The sequence below is a fragment of the Sparus aurata genome, chromosome 1 (assembly GCF_900880675.1).
Source record: "Sparus aurata chromosome 1, fSpaAur1.1, whole genome shotgun sequence".
NCBI lineage: Eukaryota > Metazoa > Chordata > Actinopteri > Spariformes > Sparidae > Sparus > Sparus aurata.
In genome coordinates this window covers 12956110-12975668 of record NC_044187.1, presented here as the reverse complement: position 1 = coordinate 12975668, position 19559 = coordinate 12956110, and the positions used below count along the sequence as shown (strand labels likewise).

Below are 19559 nucleotides of genomic sequence, written 5' to 3'. Positions count from 1 at the left end.
TTGCATGCTACGCCATCTAGGTCAAATACTGCACCGGAGGAAGCAACCTTAAATCTTAAAGAGTAAATATTCATACATTGAACATGGGGAGTTTCTATTGGTAAACACACACCCTACCGCACACACACCCATAGGGCCTATTAATAATTAGGGTTAATACGATCTCACTTGAACTTGAGAGGGACGTGTCAGCCAGCCCTTCGCAGCTCTTGCAAGTGTGTGACAAAGAGAGAGACAGAAGTGAGAGAGAGAGAGAGAGAGTGTGAGGATGTGTGTGTCCGTGTGTCAAGAAGCTGCCGTTCCAAGGTCAACATCTAAACACCCCAGTAACACTCTCTTGGTAAGTGCTTAATCCTAATTTTGATTCAGTGTGTGATCGGATGGGGAGTCATCTTCTTGGGGCGACAGGTGATGTTACAGATGAGATGTTCACTGTTGACACAGATGTGGTAGCGGGTGTAGATGGCGTCTCCACTGACAGAGCTGGAGGCGCTGGTGATCATGTTCTCCCTCCTGGTTTTCGCCCTCTTCACACTTACGGGGATGATTAACGAGGAATGTGCACACTCGAATGGTACGACTGCAAACACACACAAACACACATAATGAAAATGTCTGTTTTTGTCCATTCAGTCACTGTGCAGACAACCTGTTATTGACCCCGTACAGAGATCAAAACTATTAGAATCATTAGGGTTGTTTTATCATTTCAAACAGTAAGCTTTGGATTTATGATATCAACACCTGACATGATTATCGCCACTTGCATGTAATGTAGACTTTATAATAGTGGTGGACATTAAAACAGAAACATCTCTGACTGTATTGTATTTTCCAGTTTATTGGGTAAATCTAACTGTCTAATACAACGGTGCTGCAATAATAAATAATAATAATAAATCAATTTCATCATAAGTGTATACCTTAGTATAAATTCTCATCCCAAAAGTATGTCTCCATTGAAATGTTACTCCTTTCTGCCTTAACAATACTTTTTATTTATTGTATTTCTTAATGTTGCCATGTGTTTTGACACTGCGCTTCAGTTACAATTTTACTATTTGTAAATGTTGTGCTTCTCTCTTACTTTATTCCTTAAATTTTTTGCTTAATTCATCCTGCTTTGATTGCAACACTGGCTTTGATTTGGGTTTACATTTTATCATTAAAACTTTTTTAGAGAGTTGTTGATTGAACTTTATAGTCATATTGGAGGCTTTAGTTTATTATGCTGTCGAACTGTGTATTGACCTGTATACATTTAATATACATCAATCACCTTTCTAACATCTGTCTAACTGATAAAACTGACAAGTGGTTTTAATTACTACTTTATTACTAATTATTAATTTGTTTCATACCCAAATGTATAACTATTCTATGTGCTACAGTCAAATTAATCATCTCCATTTAATTTAGTCTCTGCTTGAAAGCAAAAACACAAATAATTATTTTTTTTTATCATAATTGCATATAAATTCAGGCGTCAAGGGGTTAAAACTTTTTTAGAGAGTTGTTGACTTTATAGTCATATTGGAGGCTTTTATGTGCCTTTTATCATTCTTTTATTGAGAGTCTCTTAACGTTCTCTTTCATTTGTTGGTTTAATGGTCTGTCAGTGAAGGACAAAAACAGTCTTAATCAGATCGTTAGAGTCTGCTCCAAAATTACTGGAGTCCAGTTATCAGATCTGAGTGTGCTCTGGAAAAAACGTGTGGTCCAGAAAGCAAAATGCATCCTGAAGCAGGGAGACCATGTCATGTCCAGTGAATTTACTCTGATGCCCTCAGGGCGACGCTACTCTGCCCCCCTGAGGAAGACAAATCGCTACTCAAATTCTTTTATCCCTTCAGTTATTAGGTTGATGAATGCCAATTTTAATGAGTAGGGTTGTGCTTGTTATTTATTTATTTATTTACTTTTATATTGCACAGGTACATGACATCGCTGTTGGGAACCATGAGTTGAACTGATTTACTGATAACAGAGTTGTGTGTCAGAGTTGTATATCTAATGAATGATTGTTGTATTTCTTGTTTTGTTTTGTTTTGTTTTGTTTTTTCTTTCTTTCTTTTCTAACTTAATATAACTGGGAGCTGTAAACTGAATTGCCCGTATGGGATAAATAAAGTTTTCTGAACTGAACTGAACTGAACTTTAGTTTATTATGCTGTCGGACTGTGTATTGACCTTTATACATTTAATATCCCCTTGATGCCTGAATTTATATGCAATCATGATAAAAAATTAATTATTTGTGTTTTTGCTTTCAAGCAGAGACTAAATTAAGTGGAGATAATCAACATCTCTCTAAAAAAGTTTTAACAATGCGTATCAAATAAAACGGCAAATGAATGTATGGTAAATACAGAACATTTTTCTGTTTAGGAATATCCATTAATGATGACCTAACCCTAAGAAAATCAACAGATGATTGTATCAGAATGATAATTAATTTTTCTGACTCAAAGGCAACAAAGAACCTGAACATTATCAGCTTCACAAAGGTGATGAAGGCATTTATTGCATACAAATCAGATATAAAATAAATTGATGTTTGTTATGTTGTAGTCTATAAAATAATCTTAACTCAAAGGTCCATTTAGTATTTTTAACCAGAGCCTTTCACTCTATTTCGTGGTCTTTGGAGAATAGAAATGGCTTTGTGCAGTTGAAAGCTCCAGAAAAAGCTAAGTTAACAGACCTTTGAGTAAAGAACATTTTATATTCATTCATTTTATAGATAATTTATTTAAATACTCGTGTTTTTATTCCATGAGGTTCTGAACAGCAAAACCAACTGGAAAGTAAAGTTAATCAGATAATGTCTTTATCTGTCACTGATAATTATGTGCACTGGTGTGCAAAGTGCAAAAGAAGTGATCATTTTTATCATTTCCAATCCATCAGAGCCAAAGACACAACCAGAGGGTGACGAGCGAATCGTCTGACACATTCTTGACTAAGAATGAAAAACTTCAGCGGGCAACAGCGGTGCTCTTTTTCTACTGTTCAGTGCCTCTTGAGGACACGTCAGCCAAAGCCTTGCGTATGTGTGTGTGTGTGTGTGTGTGTGTGTGTGTGTGTGTGTGTGTTATCAGTTACCAGAACAAAGTCTGAATCGTGACCTCTGAAAGTGTGTGTGTGTGTGTGTGTGTGTGTGTGTGTGTGTGTGTGTGTGTGTGTGTGTGTCTCTGTGTGTACAGGATCTAGTATTATTTGCTTCCAGGATGAAGCACAAAGGAGTGGCTTGGATAGTACACTGTAAAAAAAGGAAAAAAGTCAATAAACAAACGTCTGCTTCAACATGCTGTTCAGAGAGTCTCTTACGCCTGCCTTCTTTGTTCTTTGAGGGAGTGTGTGTGTGACGCACTGAGGACCTTTTATTTTGATCGTCACATCTGAAAATAGCAGCTCCTTTCACTGGTAAGTCTCAGAAAACACTCTTCTTCTTTTCTATTTTCTTGTCGTACCTCTGTTTGATTTGTTTAAACAAGAAATACATCAAACAAAAGTGATCGCTTGTATAAATCTACAGCCCTGGAAAGGCTTTACAAAATCTAGGTCAGAAACAAAAGGTATGCTGGCAAGATTAGAATTAGTTCTCAAACTTTTTCTCAGGAGTGAGACATCGAGATCAGTTGTGCCAGGGATCAAAGGGTGGAGCTTGAGTGAATAAACAGCAGCAACAAAATGTGTGAATCAGTCTCCACCTGCAGTTATCATGAGTCCTTCAGACTCTCAGTGAAGTGCACGGTGCAACATAAATACTGCATGCTGATGTGTTCTTTCAAACCACATGTTCTCGCCACAACTCCTGACCTGCTTTTACTGTGGTTCAGCTCATTTTCATATATCTATCTATAAAATGTGCTCATGAAAAACATTTATGAAGAGACTCATAATGTGATCAATTTAAACACTAGGAAAGATTATTTCACCAAGGGTATTTTAGTGGAAGTTATGATTAGGGTTTAGAGAGAAGAGATCATGAAACTGCTGTAAATTTCACGCTGGATTCCAAAAAAGTTTCCAAAAACATCTGTGTCTCCACTTTTTTCTTAGATTTCCACATTGACTGTTTTGTTTATGTGATTCCTGCTGTCAGTTTCACCCGTTCACTCACACTATGATGAGATTTCTTAACTTTGTGATACTTGCTGATTTGTCACTACAAATATCATGCAAGTCTCTTCAAATGTTTAAGGTTGAAATAATCATAAATAAAATAATCTGCTATAGAATTTGCTTTAAACTTCTGTCTAGACCAGGTATAAATATTCTGCTTTAACAAATTTAGGAACAAGAAGTGAGTGAAGATCATGTGTAATTTTAAACCAATTACTGATAGAGGTAACAGTTGCAAATACTTAAACTATTTCCTGCCGGGTTAATAAAGTTCTGTTCTGTCACTCTATTCTAATTAAGAGGGCTATGGGGCCACCTTGTGGAGGCAACATGCTACTGCATCTCAAGAAGTTTACACACAGTATAGCTATGAAAATGCTTATTCTCTTGTATGTAATGCAGACATTTTGTGTCTTATGCTGTGACAAATAAATAAAATCTTTATCAAAGCTTGCGTGTAGTTTCACTCTGGATTCCAATCATCTCAAGTTCTAATTTCATCCACATGGTAGCCTTGTTCCAAATCTCTAATCAGCAACACACAACTCTGATATGTTGAGTGGATGAAATGAAAAAAGAAAAGAAGAAAAGAAAAAAAGGTCCAGTCAGTCTGAGTATAATGCTACACGTAAAACAGCAAGTTTGTCCCCACATACAAGCATGACACTGGCTTGGTAGTAGATCTCCCAAACAGCTGATTTCGTTGAGACTCCTCAAATCTTTTCCAGCGTAATTCAAGCCTCTGGAAGCCCAGAATTCCTAAGATAATTTGAAAAGATGTTATTAACACCCTTGATGTACTGTTGAGCTTCTTCCCCCCACTTGAGATGGGTGCATGGTAATTTTTTTTAGCTTAGCAGCTACAGTGAAGATTTCTTCCTTAAAAAAGGTGTAAATAAATCTTTTCAAATACATTTGGGATCTTGGGGCTCCCCGAGACTTGAATAACGCCATATTAATGAATTAAGGAGTCATTTTATATATTTTTTTCCAGTTATTTCTGAATGTTTTAAAACAAGTCCAAGGCTGTGGAGCTCCAGAAAGGTTCTGGGAGTGAGAAGATGATTACTGAATTTTCATTTGGGAGTGAATTTATCCTTTGCACAATGGCAAGATACCTGTCTGTTATTTAATGCAGTAATGTGGCAACAACGTCAAAAAAATGTATTGTACTGTATGGTCAAATCTGTCAGTTGTCACTGTCTCTTACTGAAAATAACTCTGACGATTTCATAATTTGTCAAGTTTCCCTGTCGTGCATTATGTTCTTCCTTAATGTGAATGTGTGATATAATGTTGTGCTTTGTGCTGGACAGTTGTGTAGATGGACCTGCCCTTCACTGGCTTTGAGCTGACCTTCATCATCATCGCCTTCTTCATCTTCTCACTTTTCAGCTTGGCTTCAATCTGTATCCAATCAGAAGAAGCTCCTGCAGGTACATACAGTCCTCCTCCACTGTCTGTTAGAAGCACACACACATACACAAAGACAAATGTCAGTTTTTCTAAAGCTGCCCACTGTATGTCTGCTCTCTTTCAGCGAAAGACATCTATGAAGCAAGGAAGTCACGACCATCTAACAAAAAGCAAAGAGTGATCATCAAGCAAGCTGGACAGAAACCGTAAAGGAAAAGTCGGAGATTTCTGTCTTGGACTGCCGGGATCTCAATGTACTGAAAATTTATTTCAAATGACTCACATGCTGCAGTCTCAGTTTGAGGGAATCTGTAACTCACCAGCTGACCACAAGGCTGTGATCGTGTGATTTGTTATGACAGCAGCAACAATGGATAACATGTCTGACAATAGATCAGAAGGTTCTAGGTTCAGTTCCTGGCTAGCTCCATGTGAACTTGGCTTAGCTTGTACATCATTCCTTCTCTCTTTAATCTGCTACACATTACATTTACTACCATCATGAAGCCTCTTTTGTCTTTGGTATTACTCATTTTTCAGTTGTAATTCATGCTTTGGAAACCTATACAGATAAAACAGCATGAAATCAAAGCATGAAATATGGTATCTCACAACAAAGAGGTTGACAGGTTATCATATTGCCGTGATCGTATAGTGGTTAGTACTCTGCGTTGTGGCCGCAGCAACCCCGGTTCAAATCCGGGTCACGGCAGCATCAGTAAGTTGTGCTTCTTTAATATTTTTGCTTTAAGAAGGCACTGGGTTGCCCTTGATCGCACTGTTTAGTACTCTGCTTTGTGGCTGCAGCAGCCCTATTTTGAATCCTGGTCACAAAAGCAGCAGTGCTTCAGTACTTCTTTAATGTTATTGTTTTGATTCCATCCTCTGCTTCAGTTTAGATTGTTAGAAACTGGACAGCTTAAGATGATTATTCTGTGTCACCACCTTGCCGTCTCCACATTTAACCACAAGACCAGTGCTGGTTGCATGTAATGCTCAACGTATTTACAAAGAAGGCTTTTTATGGGGCTAGTGGCGCAATGGATAACGCGTCTGACTACGGATCAGAAGATTCTAGGTTCAACTCCTGGCTAGCTCGATGTGATCTTTAGCTTGTGAATCCCTTGTTTCCCAAACTCTCTATCATATTACATTTACACTGAAAAGAGACAAATGATAGATAGAGTTTCTACATGTACCAAAACAGTGATACATAAACTATCTATAGCACTTGATTATGTTTTTTAAACGAAAGTCACACAGATAATATATGGCAATATTTGATATTCAAAGTATAAAATATAATATGTCACAATAAAGATGTACCAAGACAATTACAATGCCGTGATCGTATAGTGGTTAGTACTCTATGTTGTGGCCGCAGCAACCCCGGTTCAAATCCGGGTCACGGCAGCATCAGTAAGTTGTGCTTCTTTAATATTTTTGCTTTAAGAAGGCACTGGGTTGCCCTTGATCGCAGTGTTTAGTACTCTGCGTTGTGGCTGCAGCAGCCCTATTTTGAATCCTGGTCACAAAAGCAGCAGTGCTTCAGTACTTCTTTAATGTTATTGTTTTGATTCCATCCTCTGCTTCAGTTTAGATTGTTAGAAACTGGACAGCTTAAGATGATTATTCTGTGTCACCATCTTGCCGTCTCCACATTTAACCACAAGACCAGTGCTGGTTGCATGTAATGCTCAACGTATTTACATGAAAGGCACTTTATGGGGCTAGTGGCGCAATGGATAACGCGTCTGACTACGGATCAGAAGATTCTAGGTTCAACTCCTGGCTAGCTCGATGTGATCTTTAGCTTGTGAATCCCTTGTTTCCCAAACTCTGTATCAAATTACATTTACACTGAAAAGAGACAAATGATAGATAGAGTTTCTACATATACCAAAACAGTGATACATAAACTATCTATAGCACTTGATTATGTTTTTTAAAGGAAAGTCACACAGATAATATATGGCAATATTTGATATTCAAAGTATAAAATATAATATGTCACAATAAAGATGTACCAAGACAATTTCAATGCCGTGATCGTATAGTAGTTAGGACTCTGTGTTGTGGCAATAGCAACCCCGGTTCAAATCCGGGTCACGGCAGCATCAGTAAGTTGTGCTTCTTTAATATTTTTGCTTTAAGAAGGCACTGGGTTGCCCTTGATCGCACTGTTTAGTACTCTGCGTTGTGGCTGCAGCAGCCCTATTTTGAATCCTGGTTACAGAAGCAGCAGTGCTTCAGTACTTCTTTAATGTTATTGTTTTGATTCCATCCTCTGCTTCAGTTTAGATTGTTAGAAACTGGACAGCTTAAGATGATTATTCTGTGTCACCACCTTGCCGTCTCCACATTTAACCACAAGACCAGTGCTGGTTGCATGTAATGCTCAACGTATTTACAAAGAAGGCTTTTTATGGGGCTAGTGGCGCAATGGATAACGCGTCTGACTACGGATCAGAAGATTCTAGGTTCGACTCCTGGCTAGCTCGATGTGATCTTTAGCTTGTGAATCCCTTGTTTCCCAAACTCTCTATCATATTACATTTACACTGAAAAGAGACAAATGATAGATAGAGTTTCTACATGTACCAAAACAGTGATACATAAACTATCTATAGCACTTGATTATGTTTTTTAAACGAAAGTCACACAGATAATATATGGCAATATTTGATATTCAAAGTATAAAATATAATATGTCACAATAAAGATGTACCAAGACAATTTCAATGCCGTGATCGTATAGTAGTTAGTACTCTATGTTGTGGCCGCAGCAACCCCGGTTCAAATCCGGGTCACGGCAGCATCAGTAAGTTGTGCTTCTTTAATATTTTTGCTTTAAGAAGGCACTGGGTTGCCCTTGATCGCAGTGTTTAGTACTCTGCGTTGTGGCTGCAGCAGCCCTATTTTGAATCCTGGTCACAAAAGCAGCAGTGCTTCAGTACTTCTTTAATGTTATTGTTTTGATTCCATCCTCTGCTTCAGTTTAGATTGTTAGAAACTGGACAGCTTAAGATGATTATTCTGTGTCACCATCTTGCCGTCTCCACATTTAACCACAAGACCAGTGCTGGTTGCATGTAATGCTCAACGTATTTACATGAAAGGCACTTTATGGGGCTAGTGGCGCAATGGATAACGCGTCTGACTACGGATCAGAAGATTCTAGGTTCAACTCCTGGCTAGCTCGATGTGATCTTTAGCTTGTGAATCCCTTGTTTCCCAAACTCTGTATCAAATTACATTTACACTGAAAAGAGACAAATGATAGATAGAGTTTCTACATATACCAAAACAGTGATACATAAACTATCTATAGCACTTGATTATGTTTTTTAAAGGAAAGTCACACAGATAATATATGGCAATATTTGATATTCAAAGTATAAAATATAATATGTCACAATAAAGATGTACCAAGACAATTTCAATGCCGTGATCGTATAGTAGTTAGGACTCTGTGTTGTGGCAATAGCAACCCCGGTTCAAATCCGGGTCACGGCAGCATCAGTAAGTTGTGCTTCTTTAATATTTTTGCTTTAAGAAGGCACTGGGTTGCCCTTGATCGCACTGTTTAGTACTCTGCGTTGTGGCTGCAGCAGCCCTATTTTGAATCCTGGTTACAGAAGCAGCAGTGCTTCAGTACTTCTTTAATGTTATTGTTTTGATTCCATCCTCTGCTTCAGTTTAGATTGTTAGAAACTGGACAGCTTAAGATGATTATTCTGTGTCACCATCTTGCCGTCTCCACATTTAACCACAAGACCAGTGCTGGTTGCATATATGCTCAACGTATTTACATGAAAGGCACTTTATGGGGCTAGTGGCGCAATGGATAACGCATCTGACTACGGATCAGAAGATTCTAGGTTCGACTCCTCGCTAGCTCGATGTGATCTTTAGCTTGTGAATCCCTTGTTTCCCAAACTCTGTATCATATTACATTTACACTGAAAAGAGACAAATGATACCAAAGCAGTGATACACTTGACTATGTTTTTTAAAGTAAAGCCACACAGATAAAATATGACAACATCTGATATGCAAGATATAAAATATGCTATGTCCCAACAAAGAAGTACCACACAAATCACAGTGCCGTGATCGTATAGTGGTTAGTACTCTGCGTTGTGGCCGCAGCAACCCCGGTTCAAATCCGGGTCACGGCAGCATCAGTAAGTTGTGCTCCTTTAATATGTTTGCTTTAACATACTCCACCTGAAACTGAAAGGACCAAGATCTGTGTAAGGCCCCATGTTTTCTGACCCGGCCAGTCATTTCACCAGCGTTCTCCACTTTACATGTCACAGTGTCAAACCAGAAGACTCTAGGTCTGGCTCCTTGCTAGCTCCATGAGGACTTTAGCTTCTTGCTCCCAATACTCATATCATGTATCAAAGTTTACAACCGGAAAAAACAAATAACAAGTCAAGTACTATTAGGCAGAAGAATCCTTCACTTTCAGTCAGTAACAGCCTCTATGAGTGTGTTTCTTGGTACTCTATGCTTTTTTTTTTAATCAAACATGACCCACTTGGAAAACGGCTGTTTGGACAACTGGACTATTTGATTGATATATGACTACCTGACACCTTTGTGCTATCACATATTGTGCCATCCTATTATCTAACATATCCCATTGTTTTTGTATATAAGTGAAATGATTGCTCTTCAGTCCAAACTGCTGTATTCATTTAGCATCCCATCAATACTACATTATTAGACTCAAGCAGAAACGATGTTAACAGACTGAGCCTAATTTAAACCAGGAATAGCGAACTTTAAGAAGAACTTGATGTTTTTCTCTATGTCCTTTTGGTTTATATGGAAGCACATGAGGAAGGACCGCAAAGATACATGCTACCCTTTAAAAAATCTAAATGCAACATAGACACTGTGTTTGTGTGTCCAGAGAAGTCGCTGTGTCTGGGTTAGGATTTAACAAACCAAGTGACTTTTGGCCCCTGGAGTCCTATTGGGGTGACATCCTGGGGGGTTAGAGGCTGCTCCCTGTTGAGTTTGCCCCTTGACCCGTGAGCCCTCCGTCACTCCTCCACAGTCAGCCGTCTAGTTGCCGACGCGGAGGGGTGGAGGCGCTCCGGAATAAAGACAAAGTTAATCAACCATCGTGAGATTCTATCTTTCTCTTCACAGAGTGCAGGAGCAGAAGAAGATGAAACGCCCAGCTCATTTGTTTTGTATGATGTGTTCTGATGGTCCATATGTTTGTGTGTGTATTGAGAGTTCACTGCTGTTCATGTGTATATGAGTGTGCATTGGGGTCTGTATTGGGCAATTGTAGATAAAGGGTCTTAAGAGTAATTAGGCTGTGGCTGGCTGCGGCTCTCATTAACACTGATGACCTTATGGCATGACAACAGGCCCACTATCACTCTAACGATGGACAACGAACTGACCCATCAGATCACAATCAACACTCGTACACACACACAGACATTTGACTACACCTCAAAAAATTCAGACATCCCGGCACGTAACTTCTCCAGGACTCAATCCATCCCCTCCGTTCTGCCTGTATCTGTATGAATGAGCGTATATTGACAGAGAGCTAGGGCCAGTGCTACTTGGGTTATATTATTGTAGCTCTAGCAACTGGATCAGTTTGCAAGAGTGCCAAAAATAATTTAATGAACTAATAAGAAATGCAGCTGCTTCCCTACATGGCACAAAGTGTGAAGGAAAGGTCTGTTGGGAGATCTGGGAAATGAAATCCTCTATCACAGCCTATGTATCACAACATCCACTGGGACTAAGCAATATTGTTATTAGCGCAATATGAGTCACAATTTTAGTGAGAATCTTTGAATTTCATGTTTACTGCTAAAAACAAAAATATATATGAGTATGTGATTTTTTTGCTGGGGTCTGTCCCAAACAAGAATATTGTCCTTATGTCTGGACACTTTGTAGGCCAGAGCATCCCTGTTGTTACCTTTTGAGACAGCTTCCAAATCGATCTTTCTAGGCTTCAAGCTATGCTCTTGTTAGCATCCTTTGAGAAACTGGTGGCAGCTACATGCGGGGCTCTGGTGTGACAACCAGCGAGAGAAGGGACTGTTTGTTTGAAAGCAAAAATGGCGGCCCCTGAAAAGGCTAGCATAGCTGCAGCTATGGCTTCAGTTATATCAGAACTGGAGAGTATAATGCTTTGAAGGGACAGCAAAGAACCAAACTTGAACTGTTTTTCGATGGAAAATGGATGTCTTCTCTCCTCTTTCAACTGACTGCAGGAAGAGTTTGATTTAAGCACTGGCTCTCCTGATGATAGCGCTTCCTTACTGGTGATCTGAATATTATCATACAGCAGTTCTGCTGCACGCCAAGGTTTTTATTTTACTTTTATTTATCTGCATGTATGTAAGGTATCTGTCCAACTGTGTACAATTAACGTTTAGTTTTGTGGAACAGAAACATTTTTTTTATGACACACTGTTCCTCTTTACAAGTTTTATCAGAGAGGAAGCTCTTTATCTGTGTTTCCTGGTCAGGATATGATGGGAGAGGAAGAAGAAAGTGAAAAATTCAGGAGGGGAGGTGAGGCTGAAGCTTCCTCTTTAGTCGTAAAGATCACAGCTGACAAGGAAGACCACCATTACTATAACAGCAGCAATAACACTGCTCTGCAGACTGTCCAACTCATCCAGAATGAACTTACAACAATCAAACCAGTATGAGAAGAATTAACTCTCCAGTCACCCTGTGCACAGTGTCTGTTGAGTCCAACTAACTACAAAATAAAGGGAGAAGATACTGAGGCCTGATTGCCCAGATCAATACAAATTTATACATTTGATATGACACCTTAGATTTGGTACCAATTAGGATACGAATAATTATTACTAACTATTACCCATTCATCTGCAGATGGCTGACTAAATCAACAGTTCTTTAAATTTGTCTATAACATATCAGAAAACAGTTTCAAATGCCTTTCAAGAGGTAAAAGTGTCTTTAAATTTGCTTGTTTTACCACGGGATTGTTCAAAATCCAATTGTGCTCAACTCAGTAATATAAAACAGAGGACAGTAGTAAAACATCACATTTTTATAGCTGGTACCAGACAATTTAAGGCAATTTTGTTCACCAATGACTTGCACTGATTATCAGAAAACGTATTTTCTGTACACGAATACTTTTCTTTTAAACCACCTTACTCAGAAATAAAACATGTTTAACAAAACGTGAGTATTGCCAAACTTTGCCAAAATTAAATGTTCCGTTCCGTTCAGTTTTCATCCGCTTTTCCATGAGGGTATATTCCGTAGATGGTCATTTTAAAAGATAACTTTATAGGGTGAACAATGGGGTCGTTCGATACCAATACTAGAATCGGAAATGCCTCCAATACAGCCTAAAATGCTGGATCTGGTATTCAGCAAGCATGCAAGTCAATGCACTGATTAAATACTATATAATTTATTAGCCATGGAACCGAACACCACTATCTCCCAGTAGGCGTCCCATACACCTTCATGCAACTTAACATGTTTTCTATTAATGATGAGTGAATCGAATAACTTCAAGCACATCAGCAAACTTGAATTTGTGCTTCACGCATCTGGTGGATGACAGAAATATGCACGGTCAAAAGTACTTTAAAGTATTTTAACGCAGACAAAATGATTGTATACTGTTTATCATATATATACAAACATGTTTTTAAAGCACTGGTATCAGATTAGTACTTGTTCTCAGATGATACGCAAGGTCAGGTACCGGAATAGGTAGCAGAAGGGGAAAATAATATATTAACATCTCTAGTAAACAATTAGGTGGACACATTTTGTTCCTATTTATCACACACCAAGGAGTTACCTTTAAAACTGGAACAAGGTTCACCTATGCAGTGCAGCCCTGCCAAGGCACTGAAGCAGTTTAATAGGAGGTTGCCCTCTGTGTGTGTGCCTCGTAGGGGAGTGTTTGAGCAGGCTGGGTAATCCCTGTAAAGACGTATAATCCCCAGGAAGAGCAAATATTACAACACGCTCTCCTCAGTCACACAGAAAACCTGGTGGGGAGAATTCGGTATGATTCACTTGATTCTGTTTTGAAGGGCAGATAGAAACAGAGACAGAGGGAAGCTGAGGTTTGGCTGCAGTTGGTCGCAGTGGTGACCAGGTGGCTCTGAATGACAATTGAGGCAAAATTAGCATATTCAAATAGGGAAAATAAACGTTTTTTAAAAGACAATGGCAGCTGATATGCAAAGTACAGCTCGCCACAGAAACAAACTACATACCTCAGCTAGTGTGTTTGCTGCAGGATGAATGTGTGTGTCTGTGTGTGTACGCGAGCGTACTGTGCTTGTACGTTGGCCAAATCCATGAGGAATCTCTGTCATTCCAGGCAACATTTTTGCAAACAACGTAAAGCAATAAAAGCAACATTTCTGAAGACAAAATGGCACTCACACGTACACACACCACTAACAAAAACACACAAACAGAGAGACTTTGGCATCTTTTTGTCTATTTTTGAGGGCAAAAGAGAGCTGGCGGTCCAGATGCTTGTTCAAAGTCTCTGTGACTATTTCGAGCCCCCCGGTCCATTAGTGTCCTGCTGCTTCTCTAATCCTCATTCACATGTAATGGCTGACATTTCATCTTAATGTGTTAATTCATTAGCTGGGTGCTGAATGGAGAGTCTCAGTCCACAGAGACGGCCGTAAGCAGACACGCTAATGAGTCCCCACACCGGCAACCACAGAGCTAATGCCAAGTGAACTGGGGTTACCTGCCGCAAGAAAATCCCCTGGTGTACCACCAACTGACAGCCTGCATGAGAAGTTGGACAGGGCATTGTTTGAATACTTGAGACTAGTTGCTGATGCAGTAGCAGAGTTTCTGTATCAACACATTTTTTAAACCTTACTTGAGCAAATATGTAATCTGCAAAACTTCTTCATTTATATTCAGGCAAATGAGGCCACATTTATCAAATGCTGAATGTATGAACACAAGCAGCTGTGCAGCAACTTTACCAGAGCTAGATCGATAGATTGGTTGGCTGATATAATCGACCGATTATAATTATAATTGTTAAATTCCACGTAAGTACACTGTTTCAGTGCACTGGCGTAACTTTATGCAATACATTTATAGTTTAACTGTAAAACATCATGCTTTAGTTACAAATCAAATCAAATTTTAAGGGGTTACTGAAAAAAATGTGCATATATTAGTCGATATATTTATATGTTGATTTTTTTTACTGATACTCATCTCAGTATCAGCCCTATTGGTCGAGCTCTAAACTTCACCCAAAGAGTCTAAGATTAAGTTAAGATTTCTCACGATAAAGTGACCGCTTTTTAGCTTTTTCCTTAAAAACAGAATTTCCAAACACAATCACGTTTATAGATTGCTTTGTAGAAAAATACAGAAAAAACAGTTTTGTCCATTTAACTACCTTCTCACACAAAGAAAGACACTCATGCAGACAGAGACAGTAGACGGCATCCTAGACAGTCAGAGTCAGAGTATTGTTTGTCCTGTGATTCACTGGATTTCATTCAGTCAGGACGCCGACCCCGAAATGCTCGGTGCAAACACCCCCCCTCCACCATTACCACCTCATCCCCCCCCCCAAAACCCCCAGATGTGTGTGTGTGTGTGTCCTCCTCTATGCGGGGGTAGGGGACAGCTGAGGGAGGAGGGATCTGGCTCTGGAACCTGCTTCTTTCAACTGCAGCTTCGTAAATCTAACATCTACCGTTATAAGTGATAAATCAACATTGACTGCTTCCGGTGCTGTCTTTTAATATTTTAATCACTCATCACTGCACACACACACACACACAAACTTAGATGAATGCATAGATGCAAAATGCAGCATGCAGGAGTGTGTGTGTTCAAGGGGCAGTTTGAGGGTAGGGAGGGGGCTTCCTGTCACTTGAATTACCCTCTACATGTGGGGTCAATATGTGCAATGCTGTAGTGTGTGTGTGTGTGTGTGTGTGTGTGTGTGTCAGGGGGTTGAGGTGGGGGCTCCTGTGGGAGTTACACCCCTCCAAACTCCCCCTCCCCTCTAAAAGGCTGTATAAAGGAGGTGGGGGGAAAGGCACCTTTGTCACTTTGCTCTCAGACATAGAGACAACCCCACTCTCACTGGACACACAAACACTCTGGACACACACATTCCTCGGGGACCTACTTATTATCCTGAGAAAAGAGGTATTTCATCCCGCGGTGGGTCTGCTGGACTGAAACAAGAAGAGGAGGAACGATTGAAGTCAGCCACGCTGAGCATCTTCAGTCCAGGACCATCCATACTTTTTCGGGACTTTTTTTAGAAGCTAACTGCTGCCCAGCCATGAGGATCTTCAACCTGTTCTACCTGCTCCTGCTGCTCGTAGCTGCTGTAGCACCAGCCCTCTCAGCCAGACCAGGTAAGCATCCCAGAACTTCACCGTCCTGACCTTTTCAACAGGTGTCCATTAAAACCGGCCGCTCAAACATAGTTCCGGCCCAGCAGTTTAACCGTTCTATATCACTGCGCCGGGGCAGGTGATCATGGCAACGGCGCTTCTGCTTCTTGCTAGCTTAACTTTCACTGGAGAAAACTGGCATGAATTAGCTGAACTGACTACAAACTTCGATAAAATAAAAATTCTGTCGTCAAATCTTGTTTTTTTTTTGGCTTTAGTAATGATATAAGCGCGATAATAGGCTACACTCTGAATAAAGTAACGCAGCGTCCATCATCGTGGCGGAATGAGACTACCGCTAAATTAATGTGTAATATCTGACAAGGTATGGCGCGTTCACGGGTTGTCTCACAGTGCGTAAATGCGAAACTCGTGTGGGGAGAAAACTTATAAACTTATAAACCGTTAACTACAGGCGGTGGCAATGTAATATAAAGGTGCTAGCCTACACCTAAAAGAGGGAGCCCATTTAAAGGTAGTGTTGCTCATTGTTAATGAGGAAATTCAAATTAGCCGACAAAAAAAAGAGGCGAAATTGAGGATTTGTTTGTATTCTACTACCGAATGCGTTATGAAGATTCCACACGATAAAATACTAATTTAGACGTCACTTTAATGTGTGTGGTTTGTCAGCATGACTGGAAAATTATATTTTAATTATGCTATCACTGTTTTTTTCCTTTTGGCCAACAATGCCTGAATGCAGCACCAGCACATCAATATCAATATGTGGCGCGTTCACGAGATGTCGGAGAGTCTGTAATTACGACCACCCGATTGGGGAAAAATGTCACGGTTATCAACAAGCGGTGGCTTTTCAGTAATTCTGGCTTCTAATGAGCACACACACAAGTTTTCCGATCTGCAGGTGCGCCTTTTGCGCAAATCCAAGCCGGTGCGCGGTTATCTTCGCCTCGGCCTTGCGGCGGAGACAAACATCTGTTGTTTAAACCAGATAGGCTTTCGGGGGCTTGAGGTCGTGATTAGGCTCATGTGATGGTTGATGGAGAGCAGAGGATGAAGGGGAGGGGAGCGGAGCGCCGCCGGGGGATCGCACAGCGACCCCAGTGAGCCCCCTTTGTCCCGGGCTGGAAGGCACTCCGGCGCGCTTTTGTTAATCACGGTGTTAAAACGCCATGCAAATACCCGAGCTTTATTAACATGACATGGAGTAGCGGTGCCAAGTGTAAAGAAGCCTACCTCCAGGCGTGGGGAGCAGTTTCTTTCAGAGGGGACAAGGGGAGGGAGGAAGAGAGAGTCATAAAGTCATCTGGCACTTTATCTCTTCCTGGGCTTGGCTGGCAGCCTGTGAACCGCGGGAGTCAAAGTGGATTTATTAGGGACGTTTAAAAATAATCATGTGTTGGGTCTGCGTGTCCAAGTTTATTAGAAGGGGGGTAGACCTTTTTTTTTTTTTTTGGAGAATGGGTCCAAACAATAAAACCCATGACTGCTTGCTCAACAGAGGACACCTTAGACCTTCAGAACTATACTTACCTGATATGAAAATGGGAATGTTTTATTAGTTGGTGCTAAAAAAAATAGATTAAAAAAAAGCTCTCCTCCATGTGGGATTAATTAGGCCTGTCAGGTGATATGCAGTCGTCCACCTGCAGACATAAAATCTTGCTTTTACACCCACATTTTTAAAAGTTTCAGTCACAGATTGTCTGACTTGCATCGAGACGTGTATTTTTCTCATGAACATTAGAACTGACAAACTTGTCTTTCTTTCAGATTTCCTGAACCTGAGGAGAAAATACCACAGACACCACTGCCCACACAGACGCTGCCTGCCCCTCCACTCCAGAGTCCCCTTCCCCTGAGGTAAGACTCACTCGCACATGTGTTTCTGCGTCAGAGAGGTTATGAGCCGAGCTGTGTGATACATGGAGCGAAACCAGGTTACAGGGCTTTGCAGGTGGCAGTTAAGAAGGTGTGTGTGATTAGAGGCAGGGGTGTGTGTATTCACGCAGAACAGAGCGGGGGAAAAGGCTCGGACATAAATCTTGCTAACGATGAAGAGGAAGGCTTAAGTGCCACGAGGAGGGAGAAGGGGGTGTTCGGCCTTAATTTTTCGACTCCTGCTGTGTTTGAACTCCTTTTAGCAGGACACTAAATTATGTTTTTTTTTCTCCTTCCATTTCAGGTTGAAGCACAAGACAGAGGAGAGGAATATGAATATGAAGCAACTTGGGGTCCAAATATCAAGGATGGCTCCAAGTAATAAGATGGTGAAGTGGGAAAAAACTCTTCAGGACACCATTAATATGCCATCCAGAGAGCCTCAAGAAACTGTGTTCACAATCGAGCTCAGCATGAGCTCGTGCACGACTGACTCTTCATTCCAAACAAAATATAAACCGTGAGATGTTATGGCGTGCTGGCAGCCGCGGATCTGAGTTGTAAGCAACTTCCCTCTTCAACCACGAAAGCCATTACTGAAAAAAAGAACAAGGGGAAAAGGGAGCCACACAATCTGTCATCATGTGCGTTCGACACCAACAGCTACGGACCAAAGAGCTCTGCAGGCATCTTAGCGACTGCTGCTACGATGAACAGCATCCACATAGTATTCCTACAAAGTGTTTATAATGCATGTATGCACTTGAAATGTTTATTGAAAACTTTTTAATAAAAAAAAATGTATTAAATGTATTGTTGTGTCCTCACCAGTTTGTGTGTGCGCGTGTGTGTTAAAATAACAATAGTGCTCCAAAAGAAATGGAAACTTTGATGGTAGTTCTGGTTAGTTTTAAAAGTTAAATTCACCCAAAAAACTCAAGTCAGTCAATAGTTTTGGGTTTTTTTTTTCCACAACACATTTCTTGAGCTTTGTAGCAAAACAGAGTTGTCGCATTCAACAACAACTGAAGTAGATGAGGATAAATGTCAAAAAAAGAGCAGGGGAAAAAAAACATAAAGTGGCTCCATATGTAAACCAAGTCAACAGAAGCCCAAAGATCCCACTGTGATTTGAAAAGACCAGATTTATGCCACTTTGGAAGCCAAAATCTTCAATGTAGCTGCTAAGCTAAAAGCGTTAGCCCACATCCCATCTGAAGCGCATGATGAGGGTTTGTATAACGTCTATTTAAATCAATTTCAGGGCTTCCGGGAACTTTGATTATTGCCGGATGAGATCTATGGAGACATTTAGGTGTTTTAAAACAAATCCGAGTCTACTTCAGTGGTTTAGGAGAATGCTACAACGCTCTTTCGTTATGTGAAGCTCCAGAAATGTTTTGTGGAATATGAAACTTCACTCGCCTTTCCATCAGTATTCCATCTGAGGAGATGATAACAGAATTTTTCATTTTTAGTTGACCTTATCCTTTAAATCTAGTTTTTTATCAAAACTTGTGTGACATTTTGGATACTTTTAGTGCTGAAATAATGAAAAATAATACATCTTTAACCTTAAACCCAGCGATCATACATGGCTCCTGCTACCTGCGGTCCTCCAGATGACTCCGGGCTCCCAGGAGAAGCCACGTGGGAAAGGAGTCGTAAATGCGGCGCTCCCCTGCGGAGTTACGGACGCCAGAGGATAAA

General features: G+C 40.3%; 2 protein-coding genes, 1 long non-coding RNA gene and 8 other non-coding genes across 15 annotated transcripts in view; 10 read left to right on the top strand and 1 right to left on the bottom strand.

Moving 5' to 3' along the window:
- marchf1 (membrane-associated ring finger (C3HC4) 1) overlaps positions 1 to 15768 on the bottom strand; it is a 34542-nt gene extending 18774 nt beyond the window's left edge. For 3 of the 5 annotated variants that reach the window (XM_030421346.1, XM_030421385.1, XM_030421359.1), the window contains exon 1: positions 480 to 585. The gene's annotated coding sequence lies outside the window, so the exon portion shown is untranslated. The other 2 variants (XM_030421368.1, XM_030421351.1) reach the window with 2 other exon arrangements.
- Positions 31 to 6880, top strand: LOC115584060 (uncharacterized). Its single transcript, XR_003984479.1, has 5 exons — positions 31 to 340; positions 445 to 574; positions 2911 to 3426; positions 5445 to 5564; positions 5669 to 6880. It is a non-coding gene; the product is annotated as an uncharacterized LOC115584060 (long non-coding RNA).
- trnah-gug (transfer RNA histidin (anticodon GUG)) lies at positions 6185 to 6256 on the top strand. Its single transcript has one exon. It is a non-coding gene; the product is annotated as a tRNA-His (tRNA).
- On the top strand, positions 6571 to 6643 carry trnar-acg (transfer RNA arginine (anticodon ACG)). Its single transcript has one exon. It is a non-coding gene; the product is annotated as a tRNA-Arg (tRNA).
- trnah-gug (transfer RNA histidin (anticodon GUG)) lies at positions 6886 to 6957 on the top strand. The gene has a single exon. It is a non-coding gene; the product is annotated as a tRNA-His (tRNA).
- trnar-acg (transfer RNA arginine (anticodon ACG)) lies at positions 7272 to 7344 on the top strand. The gene has a single exon. It is a non-coding gene; the product is annotated as a tRNA-Arg (tRNA).
- On the top strand, positions 7973 to 8045 carry trnar-acg (transfer RNA arginine (anticodon ACG)). Its single transcript has one exon. It is a non-coding gene; the product is annotated as a tRNA-Arg (tRNA).
- trnar-acg (transfer RNA arginine (anticodon ACG)) lies at positions 8674 to 8746 on the top strand. Its single transcript has one exon. It is a non-coding gene; the product is annotated as a tRNA-Arg (tRNA).
- Positions 9374 to 9446, top strand: trnar-acg (transfer RNA arginine (anticodon ACG)). Its single transcript has one exon. It is a non-coding gene; the product is annotated as a tRNA-Arg (tRNA).
- trnah-gug (transfer RNA histidin (anticodon GUG)) lies at positions 9654 to 9725 on the top strand. The gene has a single exon. It is a non-coding gene; the product is annotated as a tRNA-His (tRNA).
- Positions 15769 to 15832: 64 nt separating the features above from the next.
- On the top strand, positions 15833 to 18603 carry apela (apelin receptor early endogenous ligand). The gene is made up of 3 exons (XM_030421410.1): positions 15833 to 15965; positions 17742 to 17831; positions 18154 to 18603. The coding sequence occupies exons 1-2, from the start codon at positions 15890 to 15892 to the stop codon at positions 17828 to 17830; spliced, it is 165 nt and encodes a 54-aa protein (XP_030277270.1). The 5' UTR covers positions 15833 to 15889; the 3' UTR covers position 17831; positions 18154 to 18603.
- Positions 18604 to 19559: the final 956 nt, after the last annotated feature.

Bases quoted from the DNA above. Each gene is read 5' to 3' on its own strand.
- apela (XM_030421410.1), top strand. From the start codon at position 15,890: ATGAGGATCTTCAACCTGTTCTACCTGCTCCTGCTGCTCGTAGCTGCT. The intron at 15,966-17,741 runs GTAAGCATCCCA...TCTTTCTTTCAG, and splicing joins AGCCCTCTCAGCCAGACCAG to ATTTCCTGAACCTGAGGAGA.